This window comes from Aulonocara sp. 'chitande type north' Nkhata Bay, linkage group LG6, assembly GCF_057382095.1.
Source record: "Aulonocara sp. 'chitande type north' Nkhata Bay isolate Kocher_YH1m ecotype deep benthic linkage group LG6, A_spYH_male_GT1.1, whole genome shotgun sequence".
Lineage (NCBI taxonomy): Eukaryota > Metazoa > Chordata > Actinopteri > Cichliformes > Cichlidae > Aulonocara > Aulonocara sp. 'chitande type north' Nkhata Bay.
This window is the reverse complement of record NC_141349.1, coordinates 31,746,269-31,765,743: the sequence shown is the minus strand read 5'-3', so window position 1 is coordinate 31,765,743 and position 19,475 is coordinate 31,746,269. Positions and strand designations below refer to the sequence as shown.

The 19,475-nt window shown below is 37.8% G+C and overlaps 1 protein-coding gene across 1 annotated transcript in view; it reads left to right on the top strand.

Moving 5' to 3' along the window:
* LOC147328147 (dolichyl-diphosphooligosaccharide--protein glycosyltransferase subunit TUSC3) overlaps positions 1-19,475 on the top strand; it is a 78,678-nt gene that overhangs the window by 21,862 nt on the left and 37,341 nt on the right. The window contains exons 2-4 of the mRNA XM_086296318.1: positions 14,298-14,467; positions 16,912-17,029; positions 19,189-19,329. Of these exons, the coding sequence (XP_086152444.1) occupies positions 14,298-14,467; positions 16,912-17,029; positions 19,189-19,329 (429 nt within the window). The remainder of the gene's footprint in view (positions 1-14,297; positions 14,468-16,911; positions 17,030-19,188; positions 19,330-19,475) is intronic.

The following is a 19,475-nucleotide window of genomic DNA, read 5'->3' as shown; positions in this document are numbered from 1 at the left end:
TCGCTTCGTTTCTGTTCAAATTTAAAGGAACAGCTAACACATCTTTAGGGCTCCACTTAGGTATTCTTGTTAAGAATAAAATGATTTTGAAATGGTTTTGAAATACAGTGCTGTGCAAAGGTTTTGAGCCACCCCTGAATGATTATTTTTTCCTTCCAAGGAGCCAGACTTTCTTGTAAATGTTTTACAGTAGTCTTGAGGAGTAGTTCTCCAGTAGTTGTCTTTGGACGTTGGCTCAATTGTCACTTATTTTTAGTCCAGTCCTTATTCCTGAACCTTTTCAGAGGGTTATTTATAATAAAATCAGATTTATAAAGGTCAGTTTTATAATAAACTCTGGTAATAACACATTGAAATATTACAAAGTTAAAGGTCATAAAACGAAATCTTATGAAATTGTTTGCAATGTGTTAGTTTTTTTTCCCCCCTTGGTTTCTCTTTTTGATGATATTTCAATGTGTCTTTGGTCTCGAACAAACTGTTATTTCTCGTCATTCCCCCCAAAAAATGTATTGCTGGCTAGTAATATATCACAATTTAAAAGTTTACCATGTGCAACCGTAAATAATTTGGCCTACAATGCTGCCTTGTATTCCTTCAACTATGTGTGGGAAGGAAAATAATGTGATGTCTAGTAAGATATTCAGTTCAATTCATTCTTATTTATATATTCATTCAATGCTGTCTGGAAAGCATCTGATTACCAACTTCTTAATTTTTCAGCGTGATAATGATCCCTAACACCAATGAAAACACATTCTAACACCTTAGTGAAGTCCTGGGAGCTGGGACATCAACATTACTGAAGCTGTGTGGAATCATACTGGCGGATAATTGAACAAAAGGTGCAAAGATCCAAAGGAGAGCTTTGCAGCATTCTTCAGGAAGTCTGGAGATCTATTCCTGGAGACTATTTACAGAAATTACAAGAAATCTTTCCTAAGAGCTCAAGCTGTATTGAAGAATAAAGGTGGTCAAACTAAATAATTCAATTCAGTTTTATTCATATAGTGCCGAATCACCACAACAGTCACCTCAAGGTGCTTTAGATTGTAAAGTAAAAACCCTACAAAAAGAGGGAGAAACCCAAACAATCAAATCACCCCATTTGAGCAAGCAACTCCCTTTCAACATGAAGAAGCCTCCAGCAGAACCAGGCTCAGGGAGAGCCAGCCATTTTCCGTGACCACGTGGGGGTGAGAGAAGGACGGACCTTCAAACTTGTTAGGATTGTGCAAACTCTGTTTTGCCCTGTATGCTGTATTTCCACATGTGTTTGCAATTGTTTTAATAAACTGCTGCACAGATTTGCAATTTTCCTAGAAAACTATAAAGAAATGAGGGGTGTCTCAAGACTTTTGCAAAGAAGTACAATTTTTTGCAGTGCACTGAAATTCATTTAGATTTGGTCCCTTCCAGAAAATATAACTTTAACAATATAATAAAGTTCCTCTTAATGATTAACTCTTCAACACAAAGCAACATTTGTGTCCTTCTCGATGGTATAAAGTCAGGTAAGCTAAGCAGTATGTGTTCATTCTAATAGTCCTGTGGAGTAGTTGTATGATTGACCTACCTTTTCCTCATCATGGAATTCCACTAATTTTTAATAATTTCAGTTAATATTGACCTTCTTCAGGTTTAAAACCGATATTAACTCACATTAGACTTGAGACCCTTTCCCAGTAACATAAGGTTTTAGTTTTTTTCTGACTGCCTGACCTTCTTCATAACTTTTTCTTTCTCAGTTTCTTTTTCTTTATTACGTTCTCTTTCTCTCCCTCTGTCATCGTTACTTGTTACTTGCCCAAATTATTTATTTATTTATTTTTTCATTTTTCCCCTCATACCTTGTTTTCATCCTTTTTTTTTTTTTCTTTTTTTTTCATTTATTTTCTGATCCTCCTTCCATCCACCTGGATTTATTGCTGGAAGTAGTATAGTGACCATATGCTCCTTGATTCTTGCACTGACTCGCTATTGTCAGACTCACCCCTTGCCCTGTGTCTCCATCCTGAGTTCTTTTTTTTTATTTTTTTATTAGGATGTCTTTATAACAAAATCAAACTGCACCATTGCTCTATAAAACCAATTGGTGCTCTATATTTGAAAAGGTGGGGGAAATGAAAAATAAGGGTAGAGGACAGGATGAATATAAATCAAATACAGTCACGTAATGTTTTATGTATTTGAAAAAAAAAAACCCCACACACAAAAAACCCCAAACAATTGTAGTCCTTAGGTAAATTAGTTAAAAACAGCGCGCATGACGTAGCGTAGGGCTGTTCGATATAACGATATATATCGGATGACGATATAAAAACGTCTATCGTTTCATTTTACGCTATCGTTTGTTTCGTGGTGTCGCAAAATAAACTGTTTACGGCAATATATTTTCATCGTTCTGATGGTCACTGTAGTGGCTATATTAATTTAAAGTTCTCTCTTTCTCTTATATTTAATATAACCACACTATGGACGGACAAGCGCCTGTTTTTATGCGTTGTGGTTAGCAACGACGACGGTAACACCATCGCGTGCCCGCTTGTTTATGTTCCACAAACCTTTCACAATAAAGCTCAAGATCCTGTTGAGACTTTTCAAAATAAACTGAATCACGTGAAAGAGCAGATTATTTACGGATGAGAAGTAAAAAAGCGCCGCCAGGTGCTAAAAAATAAACCTTAGACTCAAACGTTAGAACAGGCTTCTCTCCGTAGCACGCCGTGTAATAAATACTCACAAAGAAAACGGCGGCCGTTACAACTTATGTCTAAAAATGTATCGTTTCATGCATCGGTTAAAACACTCTACTCCAGCTACATGACGCGCAGCTGGAAACACTTCCCGCAAGTCGAGCTGCACGAGATTCACAGAATTCACAAAAAATGTTACATTTTTGTGATTTATATCGTTATCGCTGGTTGCTGGAGTACTTTTCTATGCTGTGGTGTGCTGGGGGAGCAGCACAGCAAAGAAGGACTCATCCAGGCTGGAGAAACTGATCAGGAGGGCTAGCTCTGTGGTCGGCATGAAGCTGGACACTCTGGTGACAGTGGCAGAGAAAAGGACATTAAAGAAACTGATGGACATTATGGACAATGCCAGGCATCCTCTGCACACGGCCATTAACAACCAGAAGAGTCTGTTCAGTGACAGGTTGCTTCTCCCAAAGACAAGAACTAACAGACTTAAAAACTCCTTTGTCCCACACGCCATCAGACTGTTTAACTCCTCTCTGGAGGGGAGAGGGAGGGGAAACAGGAGGACAAAGGAGGGGGGAACAACTAAGCTGTAGTGCCTCTTCACCTCACTGTGCAATACCTTTTGTGCAATACTTTTGTAAATAGTCAACAGTGCAATAGACCTCAATAGTTGAAATGTGCAATTCACTTGTATTTTTATTTTTTATTCCTATTTATTCTATTTATCCCCTTCGTATATTTTATTTATATTGTCTCTGTATTTCTATATATATGTGTGTGTGTGTGTGTGTGTGTGTGTGTGTGTGTATATGTATATGTGTGTGTGTGTGTGTGTGTGTGTGTGTATATATATATGTGTGTGTGTGTATATATATATATATATATATATATATATATATATATATATATATATATATATATATATATATATATATATATATATATATATATATATATATAAATATAAATAAAATATTCTGTAACTCTGTAACTTCTGTCGGTGCTGTGCTTTTTTTGGAAATCTAATTTCCCAGAGGAACCCACCCGAGGGATTAATAAAGTTCTATCTTATCTTATCTTATCGGTACGATAGAATTCTTATATCGGGATATGAGATTTTGGTCATATCGCACAGCCCTAACGTAGCGCGCACATGTTATTATTTAATGAAAATTAAACCAAAATGAAGAAGCAGTGTGATTAAAAACAAAGTATGCACCATCCTTCAAAACCATGAAGAACCACTCTACACAGAAATAACATAGAAGTAATTATTTTGCATGTGGTAATCAGTCTTTCACATCATTGTAGAGGATTTTGACAGTCTTCTTTACACTGTTGCTTTATTTATTTGAGATTTGTGCTTATTTGTTTAGTCACAGATGTCTTAAGATCCTATACAGCAATTCAATCAGGTTTTTCCCCAGCCATCAGATTTGCTATTGTGCTTGAGACCATTATCCTGTTACGTGATCCATTTTTAGCCAAGCTTAAACAGTTGTACAAATGGCCTCATATTTCACTGTGGAATACTTTGGTATACATGCAAGATGCCCAGATACTGTGTTGCAAAAAAGCCTACCCCTTCACCACTGTGTTCCCCTGTTGGTATGAGGTGTTTGTGCTGATTTGTTGTGCTTGTAAAGCTGCTCTGTCCTGATATGTGCTGTTTTAGAGAGAAGCGTTTTTTTTCTCCTTGATCATTCCATGGTCAAACCTTGGGGTTAATTATTTTAACTATTTTGAATATTTTTCAAATTCATTTGGAAAATAATAATCTTTTTCACAACACAATGATTCTCTTCAAATTGTTTGGACACGGCCCTAGAAGTCTTTCCAGATCAATAAGCAGCAACAACTGCTTCTCAAACATCGATATTGATGTATTTCCTCTTTAGTATTGTTTGAGACAGCTAAATCCTCCAGAACATCAGTTTTTATAGGTGATGGTCACATTTGCTGATGATTAGTTAATCAAGTGCATTTGATAATCAGCACCTGGCTGCTACTTATCCTCTTAATTCTTGTTAAAATATTGTTCCACAAGTAATTCTCATAAGATTGCTTGTTTTTTTTTTTTTTTCTTTTTTTAAACGAAAATCAGCAAACAAAAAAAAGCGGAAAAACCCTTCCAACCATAGAGATTAAATGTAGTCCTTTGGTTTATGGTGTAATGCAGACTTTCCAAGTCTCTCTTTGATCTGTGCTGGCGAGCTGTTCCTTGAGCGAAACACCCCATATGGAAAAGATATATATAAATCTTACAAGACAGATAAAAACTTTATATGAAACTTGTATGAAAAGCATATTTACCGTGCTTGGTAAATATGGCCCAAAGAGTGACTCGTTTGAAAAATAAGTGATGTCAAATTGAATTCAAATAGGAAATAAACCGTTTTACATAAACCGTTTTACCCAGAGCTCTAAACGCAGGTCTTAATGAAGCCGTTTCATAATATAATCATTTACCCTTTGAACATTCAGTCTAGTCATTCGCATGATGCATGTTGTTTTATTAGTTTCATGTTCTTCGCATTTGGCCTGTATCTCTTGTTAATGGGCATTTAAACTGTCAAAAAAAAAGTTAAAAAGTTCAGTTGAAACTTTGCAGACAATCTAAACTAACAAACACAAAAGACTTAGGCACCCTATGGGGGGAAAAAGACAGAAGATTTAAAATGTCAAACCATTTGCCTTGGAGGTTTGGAAAAAAACTGTAATCTGTAAGGAAAAAAAATAGGCAAACCTTCAGATATTCTATAAGCATCGCTGACAGAGACAACCATTGGCACTAATAGAAGAAAAGATATAAAGTAAAATTAAATCACCGGAGGGTGACGGATTGACAAAGGGAACAGAAAAATGCATTTATTTCAAATAATTGTTATTAGGCAGATAAGCTGACAAATCCTTACCCAAACATGTCTAGTGACAAGTCATGATATTTCTGGGAAGCACAGATTATGGGCTGACAAGTGTGGAGTCGGCAAAATGAATGCTTGTTTTATTCAGTGGAGGTGAGAGAGAGAGGAGCAATAACTGACTTGCACAGATATGCTGCCAATATGTCTGATGTTATATGTGATAGCATCTTAACACCTTATCTGTTCTCTACCTTTTAAAAATCCTGAAAACATGTTCACAGAATTTCCCTGATTACGTGAGTGTGTGTGTGTGTGTGTACGTGTGTGTGTGTGTGTGTGTGTGTGTGTGTGTGTGAGATCTGCTTGAAAATGGACAAATTGATGCAAAACAAATGTTTGCATTATTTTTAGTCTGGGGGAAAGTTTTCTTATTATGGCTTTGTGCTCACGTGTCCATATTAATAATTGTTCTCTGTTATGTTGTCTTGTTCCCTCTTTTAAACGTTATTTTTCAAATATGTTCTTTCCTCTTTTTTTTTTTTTTATCCCCTTAGTTAGTACCCATTGCCACATGCAGGATTCTTTTTTTATTTTCTATCCCACCACTAGGGCTGCCACAAACGATTATTTTTGCGATTAGTCGACTAATCAGATCATCATCCATTGGACGTACAGCGTACAGCTTATTGCACCAGCAGCATCTGGTCTTACATAACTATCATTAGCTTACAGCTTGAAGTGTTTGTGCTAACTAAAAATAAAGACAAGATGGTAGTTTATTAATTTTTAATGAAATTTGCAGATTGTTTCGGTGAAGTTTAATAAACTCCTTGCTTTCTAAAATATAACAGGACACCGGAGTATATTCTCCAGCGTCTCACACTTCTGACAATCAGCTGTCTGCTTGACAGTTTTAGCTGTGCAAAAACTATAACTTTAATCTCAGCCAAACCGATTTACTCAGGAACAAATAAAATACTAAAGAAAGCCAAACAATAACATTTTTAAATTATCTTTTTTTTTTTTTTTTTTTTTTTTTTTTTCTCTTTAAAATGACATCAGAAACAGCAGTATGCGACATTACGTGATGGCAGAGCTTCAGTTCATCCTTTGTCATTTTTTTTTTTTTTTTTTTTAATAAATAGGACAGGGGGAATGAATGAGAGAGAGAGGGGGAGAGAAAGAAAGAAAACCAAAGAGGAGAAGAGACGGTGAGAAGGGGGGGGAAGAGAGAGAAAAAAAAAAAGAACTCCTGGGTCACCTGTATGGAGAAAAAAAAAAAAAAAAACAAACAAAAAAAACAAACAGAGGAGACAGCAAACAACAAAGAGCAACATAATAATAGAGAAAACAAAGCACCATCACAATAAACTAGCTAGTCATAGATATCAATATTTACTAAATAATAAACGATATTGTGCAGCACGCAAGATAGACAGCGCACAGTGTGCTTTGAGGCAGCAGCCAAGAAAGCTTTAGTCCGCGTCTGTGAATACCCATGTGTGCATACCTGTGTGGATCAGCATGCTTGCATTCCAAAGGTTTCTCCATGTAATGATCTGCTAGGGAGTGTGGGGGGGCCACAGCCCCGTCCTCCAGGGTGTGAAGCGGGTATGGAGGAGATCAAAACTCCAGACATCCAGAGGCCCCCAGAACACAAGAGACCATGGAAGACCAACAGAGGGGCAGCCGCGCCACTGTCCCAGTAAGAGCTGAGGAGAGTCCCAGATGAGGGCTCGCCCAGCAGCCGCGGAGCAGAAGTCAGGGGGAGTTGCAGTGACGCGCCGGTGAGCTCCGCCGGCCCCCAGCTGCGCCTGAGTGACCGAGCCCTAGGCCGAGAGGCCGGGGGCACCCCACCTCCAAAGGGGCCCGAGCGAGCCCCAGGCCCCGACAAGCGGCCGCCAAGGAGTGAGCCGGTGTGTACCCGGACGCCCACCCCCAGACACAAAGAACCACCAACACACCGACACCTGAGGGAGTCCGCCACCGGCAGGGGAAGTGGTGGTGGGTGGAGATAGGCCTCCAAACCTTGGAGGGCCTGAGGTGTCCCCAGAGAGGTGGCGTCTGATACCCAACCTGACATATAGACACAGACATACAGGCACACACAGACACAAACATCCATTCCCACCCTCATGCTCTCATATGCACTCACTCCACACTCAACCAACGTGGAGACAGACATAAAGAGACGCTGTACACACAATCACACTCCCCAAGCGTACTCTACAAACCGGGTCTAGGTACCCTTGCCCCTGGAGGGGGGAATTGCACCCAGACCCAGGTGGTGTTACCCTTTTCCCTGCGGTGGGGAGAGGCAGACCACCCCGACTCCGCAGCAGCAGGGAGGCCCCACACCCCAGACCGCAGTCGGACGGCCAACTCCTCCTACTAGCCCTCCCGCTCCAGCAGGCCGCAGAGAATGGGGGTGGGAGATGTTATCTAAGTGACTCATATGTTTAACCTGACTAGCGAAAGACGGCGGTGGGTTTGAAAACGATTTGCCGGGAGTCCGGTGTTCTCACGGCTCTAGTTAGCCTTGCCCCCGCCTAGCTAACGAGCTAGTGGGTAACAGACGTCTCCGAAAACGTCGGAGCGCTTTTGAAAATATGTGGTGTCTTGATAAACTGAGCAGATATTTGAGGTTTACACAGCTACATTCAAGCCTGAAAATATGTTAAACGTTTATTTTGTGCCCCAGAAAGAATAATAAGAGTAAAGTTAAAACTAACTAGCTGCCGCCATTGTTGACAACTGCGCTGAGCTGCGCTATGAATTCTGGGACACAGCTTCTTCTTCTTCGGGGTTTAACGGGAGCTGGCATCCTTGTACATGCAGTGCTGCCATCTTCTGTTTCAGTCCGTTATTACACTCTTAAATCCTACTACCGGTACTCATTCCTGCGTCCTTTGTGATCTTACAAAGCTTCAAACGATGCGTCGACTATTAAATTAGTCGTCGACGATTTTAATAGTCGACATAATCGTGGCAGCCCTACCCACCACTGAATTAATTTATACACCCTGATTTCTTTAACCTCTTCCTAACATCCTTCCTATATTTTTCATTATATCTTATTCAATATAAATAAATAAAAAGAAAAGAACCACTGAGTATTATTTTTTTCCTTCCTTCCTCAATTCCTGTGTCCTCTTGAGCTTTTATAGTGCATCAGTATATGAGTATCCTTTATGTATCTTTACTTTAGCACAACACAGAAAGGTCATCATAAGGACACTATGATTACAAGAAACTGACCATGAATAAGTCTTTGTTGGGTTTTACAAAAGCAACATGATTCTGATGATGAGAGAGGAAGAGCGAGTCTTTGTTCCTTTATTATATGAAGTCAATTTCTAGTAATCCCCCTTTCAATGGGAGAACTGAAGCAAACTGTTTGGAGGCTGATGACCAAAGCAGAAACCCATTCACTCACAATAGCCCTTGGTTAAGACTGCCTGGAGCAAGGGATTGTTGAGAGAAACAAACACTGTTAGCTTTTATGTTGAGTATTCACAGATCAAACCCCTGGCTGTTTGCAAATGAGGTATATAAAGATACTCCATAGAGGTTTTAAGACTAATGCTGATGTGAAACACACATATACAAACATATGTAGGAAACTTTTAAATCATTTATTTCAACCCCACCCCTTCCCGTGCATGTGCCCTTGTTATGGCACCATCATTGAAGAGTGTTACAAATTGTACTCTCTACATTTCTTCAAAGGAACTTCTCAGTTGGCCTTTGAAGACAGAAAAATGAAGACAGGACAGTTTGTTTCTCTGTGCATGCTTTTTCGAAATGACAAAAAAAAATTTGCATGTGCATTTTATCTTTTAAACAGTGAAAATCAAAATGAGAATTTCAAGTGGCACAATAGAGATTTAAACTACTTGACCTCTGTGGCTTTTCTAAAGTAGAAACTACAATTTTTTTTTTCAAATGAGAGGTGAAGGACTTTTATTAAGAAAAAAATACAAAAATAAAACTCGTAGCAGCCATGACTGAACGAGTCGAATCAGTCTTTAAAATGTTCCTCGAAAATCTTTCTCACATCATTCTTCTTCACAGAAAACCTTTGCTGCCTTTTTATTTTGGGTGGGAACTTTAACCTCTGTCAAACAAAGTGATGCAAAAGTGTTATCAGCTGCAAAGTTGACCATGTCAGCTTTTGATTCAACACTACATAGCTGACAGATTAATTTATAACTAGCTTTCTTAATTCACAAACTGGTCCCTTGTTTCACTTACTGATATATTTTCTAACAGTTTTATGGCTGGCAGAGTAAGTGTATGGTTGTGCAACTAGATGACTAAGAAACTAACTGGCCTCTTTCATGCCCCACTTAACCTCTTTCTACATGGTCATTGCTGGATGAATCACTTGCCTTATATGTCATGCATCATACTCCTGGCTGTCTAATCACATCTCTTCGAATTATCTTCCTGTGCTGTTGGGATGCACTGCTAGTAAGATCTTTGTGGGTTTGTTGTAAAGTAACTTTTGTTGTATTTATTTTACAAGTCATGACACTCAGTTCTTAGCACTGTAGTGGCTTTGCGCTGAAAGCAATGTGAAATGACAGTGAGGTGTTTGACAAGAGGATAAAACAATTCAGGAAACAAGAAAAGTAGGGGCACAGAATGAACTGGAGATTAAGTAAGAAATAGATATGATGAGACAAGAGAGTGAGAGCAAAATGGAAAATTGTGAACATAGAAAATATTTATTTCTAGGTTTACTTCTAGTGTTACAATTTGCTCCATACCCTATGAACTATAGTTTTTTTTGTGTGTGTGTTACAGAGAGGTTAAGGGATTCATATTTAGTAATACAAAAGGAGATGGATAAAACAGGATATCTATAGACCATTTGTGCGTTTTACTCACTGGATAACACGCACACATGCACGCTTGGTTAAGATTCATTTCCATGCCCACGCCAAAGTGTGTGTTGTGACTCTCATATAACAACTAGTGCTTTGGTGACAAATTGATGTGATTCTTATATTTAACATTTTGTATTGCCCAAAGTTAAGTTTCAAAAAGCAAAGAAAGCACTACAATGTGTTACTTTTCACATAAGTTTCTTTTTTGCATCACTCAACTTGTTTATGACTCTCTTATGTGCACCTGTTTATGCTTCATTTTCTATTGTTACCAAGGGTCTTTTGAAGTTTCCCAACAACATTGTTTTTTTTTTTTTTTTTTTCACAAAGTGCTGTATCCTTGACATAGGATAGATTTTTTTTTTTTTTTTTAACTTTTTTACTTTGCAGTGTGTATGGTTTCATTAGTCATCTGAAGGCATCTTTAAAAAAAAAAAAAGAGGAAAGGCAAAGCAAAGCCAAAATTAAAGTCTTTTTCTTCTATGTTTAATTATTCAGTGCTAGAAGAAGAAAATGCTACATTTCAAAATGATGAATGTTAGACGGTTCAAGAACAGTATTCAGTTTACTGTATGCCTGCGATATGCATTTTAGGTAGAATTCATTGGAATGTTGTGGGCTTCTATTTTTTACATAAACCCCTGTGCCCAGCCTATAGCGTTGTTTGTGGATATTTTGATTTGGATCAGGTGACTGACTTGGTGTCAGAGCTTTAACTCTGATACTGCTGGATAAACAGAAACTCACTCAGGAACGAGGTCACACAAAGCTCAAGTTTTCACTCGCGAGAGGGAAGCAGTTGTTTCCAACCCACTTCAACTTGCGTCCCCCTGCAGGCTGCTTTTATTGCTTACACACATGAATATGCATAGTCTCATTAACATGTGACATCTTACACAGGCATATATGTGAACAAAGAGCAGTGTGTGTGTGTGTGTGTGTGTGTGTTTGTGTCAAGATATGGCCCTGTGAACGCCTCCTTAAAAAGCTGGTGACAGGAGTCCAGCGGTCCACCTAACCAAAGGGCTCTTACACTTAAGCAGATACAGAGTAGGTGTCCTCCCATAGTATAAATCAGAAAGAGAACAGTCTTCGCAGACTGCTAAGGATCAGACATCCTATCAATATGCAATTGATTATATACCTCTAAAGATTATTGATTATATGTTCCTAAGTACAAATGACAATCGTGAAATATCACTCCAACACTTGGCTATTAGGAACATTTCATTTCTTTGCCCCATTATCATACCACAGTATAGGGGTATGCTGTTGTCATCATCTGTCTTTGAAGAGTCATCCTATCTGACCTTACACGTCATACACAATGACTAAATTTGACATTTAATGACAGTCTTTTGCATTGTCAAAAAAAATGTTCACTTTCAAACACATTCACAAAGAAAATAACCAGGAACGTTGGAGTGCAGTTAATCGCATATATAGCTTAATAAGTCTCTTATTTGCCCACGCAATTATTTTACTTGATTGAATTTTAACTGTGGGACTGGACAAGTTGAGAAATGCTTTCAAGCTAAATTAAACTACTTTAAATTGCTAGTTTAGTAGAGCTGTAAAACATTAATACTGGTAGCAGTGCAGCTGTAAAATAATTTCAGTAAGGCTAATCATACATGCCATAAGACCCATAATTTCACTCTCAAAATGGTGTGATAATGTAATTATGCAGTTTTATGCCAATTAGTTGTCAGAAAATAATGTAGTACAGTGCAAAATCTAAATTTAAATATAAATGTATGTTTTGTGGCTTGCTTTTATATTGTCTCAATAACTTTTGTGTTTCCTTGCTGCTTCAGCCCCTCATTTTAGACCTCCATACAGCAGCTCATACCTGAAAATTGGCAGAAGTAAAAGTGTTTGTTTTGTTTTTTTTGTAGTTTTTTAAACTAGCTACTCTGTAATGGTCCTGAAAAAATAGTGTGCAATCTTATCTATACTCACATAGTACTTCTGAATCTTTTCTGTGTGTGTGTGTGTGTGTGTGTGTGTGTGTGTGTGTGTGTGTGTAAAACAAATGTTAGACAGTGCATCATTACTGCAGTATGATTGGCATCCAGGACTGACAGTTCTCCTTTTCGGGGGTGAATGCACACGGGCAGCAACAAGGTACATAAATCAAAGGCAGAAAAGCAGAGGTGTATAGAAACCACTTTGTACCTCATGTGGACATTCACACTATTGTGTATACATTTGTGTTTTTGTGTAGTACTTATTGTTGCCTTTTCATGTTCCCTTGGGAATCTCCTTCCTCATTATACATGGCTCTCCTGGGCCATGTATATATAGGAGTGTGTGTGTGTGTGCGTGTTGTCTAAAACACACAAGCAATACTGCAGAAACACATGTCAGCAGCTGTGTGTATTGCCTATTTCTGCCTCACTCTCTTCCTCTTCCTCCTTTTAGTTTTTGTTTGTCTCTGTCAATCTTGTCCCCAGGCAGTTTACTGGAGAGATTTAGACAACAGCTCTGCTTTCTTCAGCCAAGTCTATGACCGTGTGTGTGTGTGTGTGTGTGTGTGTGTGTGTGTGTGTGTGTGTGTGTGTGTACGTACATGTAAGAGTGAGCAAAAAAGATTTTGTGCCCAATTAGTAGCTGGAGTGAAGTGCAATGCTAAATTATTTAGTTACTGTCTACTTGATCCAATGCTACCAAATTTGGGGAGAGAGTAATGGAGACAGTAAGATGAAAAGTTAATCTACATATGTAATATGTGATGACAGAATGCTTGCCGCTGATCTCTGCCATGCTTCAACCCTGAATTAAATGTCCCTCTGCCAATACCAGAGATGCGTGCATATGATGGCTTCTAAAAACTGACAGTGAGAATTAGAAAGCATGATCGTAAACTAGGCTTGGGCAACTGGACGAATATATCGACTATCGACGATAGGCTGAGCCCATCGTCAATTGTTTTTACAGGGATGATTTATTTATTTATTTGCCCATGAGTAAGTTTGCTAAAAACGATGGAGCTAATAGAAGCATCAACAGAAAAAAAATAATAATAATAATAGCGCTGTTTTAACAGCATCCTCTTTCATCTGCGAGCAAATGCACCCTCCTCAGAGTCCGCCCAAATGCTTGTTGATGGAGCTGCAGAAGGTGGTGATAGCTGCATACTCAGCCGGATGGTGGACACGTACATGCTCATGCAAGTTAGTCGTGTTTGAGTACTTTGCTCGCACTATACGTCTGCACAAGCGGCACACCTCTTTGCCTCTTTCCTCTCTACCTCTTTCATCTGGTTTAAAGGCAAAGAAATCTCACATTGGCAACTTTATATTTTTTTTTAGTGCTGTCATCATCAATGCGCCGTCATCACGACTAACGCGATTAACAATTAACCCATCTGGAGTCGAAATCCCTGAAATGCCCCTGTCGGGCAGTTTGTCCGAAGTTTGTTCATTCTGCACTCCAGATGGGTTGAGCGCGTAAAAAATTTAAATTGCGTTAATTGTGATGACCACGTTAACGCCGCATTACCGCTGACAGCCCTAATTTTCGGGGGGAAATTAGTTTGTACCCTATTAATATTTATAGGCCAGTAGTCAAACCTATTTTTATTTAAGTCTTCTACCACCCACCACTGAGTCACCCTTGGACTTTCAGTCAGAGTATACATGTTTCACATGAGGAGAAAAGGCTGGAAGAAACATTGCCGTTTTTTAAGATAAAATGTAAGGAAGCAGGATCATACATACTACGGTCTTATTTCCCTGAATTGTTACTTAACTATGATTGCATTGTTCTTCTTTTTCCTATAAAATCCTAATGGGATGTATTATTTCCACCTCTTTCTTTTTCTGGGTGTTCAGAACCTGCTGTCAGAGAAAGTTGACCAGATGATGGAGTGGTCTTCTCGGCGTTCAGTTATCCGGATGAATGGGGACAAGTTCCGTCGTTTTGTCAAGGCCCCACCCAGAAACTACTCTGTCATCGTCATGTTCACTGCCCTACAGCCTCAAAGGCAATGTTCTGTCTGCAGGTATATACGCGTACACGCGCAGTACACCTACTGTAGGACACAATGTGCCATAGCTCTTACTGTAACAGCTATTCCTTTGTCCTTCCCGCTATTGCCCAAGATGTCATGCCCTCCTGTGAGTTTTCTCAGTGGGCTACAGTGAAAAAGTCCTTTAAACTCATGTTCTTTTCTTCTGTACTACCAAAAGGAAATGAATACTGTCCACAGAACAAGTCCCATAGCCACTTATATACTAGAAGCATTAAATGCACAGGGAGATTTAAAAAAAATGACAACAACAACAACAGACAAAACTCCAACTGCAATCTTAAATTGTAATTACTACTTAAAAAAAAATCCAACCTGTATCACATTTGCAGCAGAATGAGGTACAACACAGCAAGGTCAAGTACCTGTATAACAAATTAGATTACTCTCTCTAAGATTACTGTCTCTCTAATCTAATCTGAGGTTCTTCAACAGTTTTTTTTTTCTTGTCTTGTCCGTGATGGTGGAGAGGTTGGAATGGAAGAAATTGATTCTGTGTAAAGCTATGTTTTATACGCATAATGAGTAGGGATGGGTATCGTTTAGGTTTTATCCGATACCAGTACCAAACCGGTACTTTTGAAACGGTGCCGGTGCTTAAAGAATGGAGAACACACACTTTGTCCAAAAACCTCTTATGTTTATCTGGTTTTGTTTTTTTTTTTTGTAAAAATATAACAATGTTAGCCTTTTCTGCAGCTATAGGGCATATATGGTATCACTCTTGGCTGGAAGCAGTGCTTAATCAATAGAAAAAAAACACCAGTTTTGTCTAAAAACCTTGATTAAGAATTCTGGTTGGGTTGGATCAAATACTTATTTCACTCAATAACAAAAAAAATATTTATTTATAACTTTTATGTCATATATTTTGCTTTTTTGTTTTGTTTTGGGGGGCAGGTAGATATTATCTCTCTCCATCCGAATGAAACTACCATGAAAATTAGACACTGTTCATTTCTTTGCAAGTGAGAAAAATTAAAATTCAGCAGTGGCTGAAGTAATTATTTCTCTCATTCTATTTTTAATGAAAATTTGTTCTTATGTGAATCTACAACTTTAACGCCCTGACAAGTGTTAAATTGTATTTCAGCACCATGGACAGTTCTTATCATGGCACTGGAGTTCATAATTGAGACAGCTCTAGAGCTGTCCATGGTTATGAAAGCTTCTTGTCAGAGAACCCAAAATGTGGTGTTACGTGTGATACTGCAGTCTGCTGCATATTACTTAATTATTTCTTGCTTGTCTGATGGTTGGTTGTGATGATGGTTTTTGATGGTATTTTTTTTTTCAGTCATACTAATTTATATTAAAAATAGTGGCTATTACAATTTTTAGGAATTTTCAGTTTGAGAACTCAAATAGTGAATGCTTACACAAATAACAAGCTTAATCTGAAAATGTAGTAAAAATTACATACAAATTTAGTCTGTAACTGCTTCATTTTGTATGGTAAACCTAGCCAGCTCCTCTTTGCTATGTAGTAAAAACCAGGTAGCTGACCATATCGTTGTGTCCAAAGGGGCATCCAGCCAGCTGATGAAATTATCACTGACCTTCTCTATCTTGACCTGGCTGGTTTCTTTAATCAGCCACTCTTCTACGTCATCAGTCACTTGATTAGATAAGTTATTCGTCAGCCATGTCAGTACCACACAGCAGGCAGACAGAGTGAATGGACTCAGTGTATGAAAGTAACGCAACACAAAAAATTATTGTTTCTGTTTTTGACGTTCGTATAAAATTATCTTTGCTGAAATTGCATGACAGTAACTCAATAAATCATTGCCAAACCAGATTCTGCAATTTACAGTTTCATACACACCATAAATACAAAGTCCTTTCATTCAAAATATCTAAATTCTAAATGTTTGTTTGTATGTGTTTTTAATCTAACAACAAACTAGGGAACTTATATAATACGTACTATATAAAACTATATAAACTACTATATAAAACTTATACTGTATAATTAACAGATGTATACATTAATGTCACTCCTTTTGTCTTTTGTCTTCACTTTCTCTGTCTTTCCTTGTTCCAAGCATTCTCTTATTAACATTAGTGTGACATCATTAGAAAAAGAGAGCAAGGAGAGAATGTAAGATGGATGTTAGATGGTGACCTGAGTGTCTGCTTTAAGAGGACTATCGGGCAGTGAAAACGATGGCTAATCACTGGAGTCCTCACTCCCACATCACTCTTAAGCTCTGTCCCAGTTTCATACTACATACTAATTTTAACTAGGCTCTTTAAGTTTTGGAATTTAAGTACACAAAAGAATGATTGTTTTTGAGCATAGCACTGATGGAAAATGTTTTTGCACATGCTTGTGTTTTGTGAATGTAATACTGTTGCATTTTACAATAGTAAATTAATATATATCTCTTCTGTCTGTCCTGTTTATTTTGTAGGCAGGCAAATGAGGAGTACCAGGTCCTGGCAAACTCATGGCGGTACTCATCTGCTTTCTCCAACAAGCTATTCTTCACGGTAGTGGACTATGATGAGGGAGCTGATGTTTTCCAGCAGGTAACCATTTTCAACTGGTTCGCTTAAACCCACTGCAGTCTTTAGATTGTCATACTCACTACCTAAAGTTGCACTAAAAATAATGATAATTTGATGTGTGTTCATGCATCTGTTGGATTGAGGATAGAACTAGATTGTTTGTTAGTACTTGTTATTCCTCCACTGGTTCCTTCTTTGTTTTTGTTTTACCAGATATTTAAAACTCAGAAAAGAGGCGTCAAAAAAATAGCTGTCATTTTTGTTTTTTGGGGGGGTTTTTTTGTTTTGTTATTATAAGATACTCTTAGAACTTTCAATAGATGCATATTGATATAAAGCCTGTTTTTAGTTCTTTTCTTTCTTTTATCATGATTTAGATGAACAATAATCCAGAAAAAAACATTTTAAGTGCTAAGATTTTTTTTGCTTTTACTACTTTTGTTTTTGTTCTTTTCTGCTTACTATTTCGGTATATTTTTCCTTCTCTTATATTGTTTTAATGGTTGCTTCTTGTCCTCTGTCTTGTATTTTGTTGTTTAGTATTGAGTTTTAGCATGGTGCAGGGTCCTGACCTGATTTTTGGACTTTCCTTAACCCTTTAAAGCCGGTCTGAGCGGGTACGCTCTGTTTTGTGTAACTATTTTTAAATCCCGGTAGCTCTGCAACCACGTGAGTTAGCGCAATAATTTTTTTTGCATATGAAACCGGAGGAGTTGTACTTACATCTTATGCCATCAGCTTGTCCTAGGTCACAGTTTCCTTCCACATATAGCTTTGCAAAAACTGCATAAAAAGCACTTGCAGCAACAAAAACATAATATTCCAGAAACACGCTTTGCCGATCCGATCAGCTGTTCATCACACTTCCTACGTTGGAATAGATGTCAGCACGAACTTTTGCATGTCCGCCATTACCTGCCCAAAACCGGAAGTGACGTCATTTTCGCGGAAATGTCGTTTTTTTTTTTTTTTAACCATCAGGGCCTCAGGGCCTATACTGGTGTTTTTAAAAGTTATCTTTGACTTTATGACTTTCTGTGTCGTTTCTGGGATGCTTAGGACTCATATTGCACTGCTGGAAATAGTTTATTTTGATGCATATGCTGCTTTTTTGCAAATTTGCAGTATAATATTTATTTTCGTTTTTCCTGCAGTATATAAAAATTGGTGTATTTCAAAAATAAAACTATGAAGACACTCAAAATAAATTTCCTGTGGTGGGAAACTAGTTTGTGCAACTTTTTTGTATTAACAGTTTTTAGGGATAAGCCTCTTAAATTTCTCTAACTAGAAATATATGTTAAAAAAGCCAAAACGATTTTCAATTTTTTTGTAGTTTATTGCACTTTTTTGCAATTTATGTAATTACTATGCACTTAATGAATAATAAATTATTAAAATCTGGGCTATAATTGTTGTATTGATGTATAGCAACTTGAAATGCTCCCAAAAATGGCACCACACCATGTAAAAATATAATATAAGCTCTGGCGGACTTGGTTCTATGGTAGGTCTTAAAGGGTTAAAGTCCTTGAAGTTACATAGCATAACTGTAAAGATAGTCAAATTTGTTTGATCATTTTGGCAGTTGAAAGGTTTCACATAATAAAACATAACTAACTTTTTCCTTGACAGTTCTCATAAATTTTAACAACAGTCTCAAATGTCTTGGGTGCAAAGTCTAGACAGGATTTGAAACTTCAACAAAAAGTTGAAGTTTAAATGCAGTATTTACCTGACAGCAGCACTTTAGAATTTGGCTCCTGTGAAATGGTACTGATACAAAAGCAGAGTGAGTGCAGCTTTGCTCTCTGATGCTCTCTGGCAGTAAGGATATCTTCACTGAAAGTTTTGGCTAATGTTTTGTTGTTTGTGTCACCTTAATGATGACTCATTCATGAAACTGTTTGTGCTGGAAATACTACTGTGTCCACATTTAAATGACAACATATGCATTTTTATTTGCCGAACTTCATAACAAAATAAAGCTGAGGAAGTGAAAAATGCTACATCATCCCACATGATAGAAGTATTTGGAGGAAATGCCAGCAATGAAAACAAATTCAAGCCTATGCCACCAGTCTGCTAATATGTTATGATTTAGGATAATATTTTGCCCTTGTGTATTTAATGATTCATTAACTTAATATCTTCTTCATTGTGTGTTCTCTTTCTCTTAGTTGAACATGAACAGCGCCCCAACCTTTATGCATTTCCCAGCAAAGGGAAAGCCAAAAAGGGCTGATACATTTGATCTGCAAAGGATTGGCTTTGCCTCAGAACAGCTTGCCAAGTGGATTGCGGACCGCACAGATGTTCAGGTACTTTATAATCAAAACATTTATTCAGTTTTGTGCAGTTGCAGAAACATTCACGTGTTTGTGAGAAATGATGAAGAAACCTGTGTAGATACACCCACAATAGTTTTTGTAGATATGGTTAGAACTGTTGAAATCCCGTGTATTGC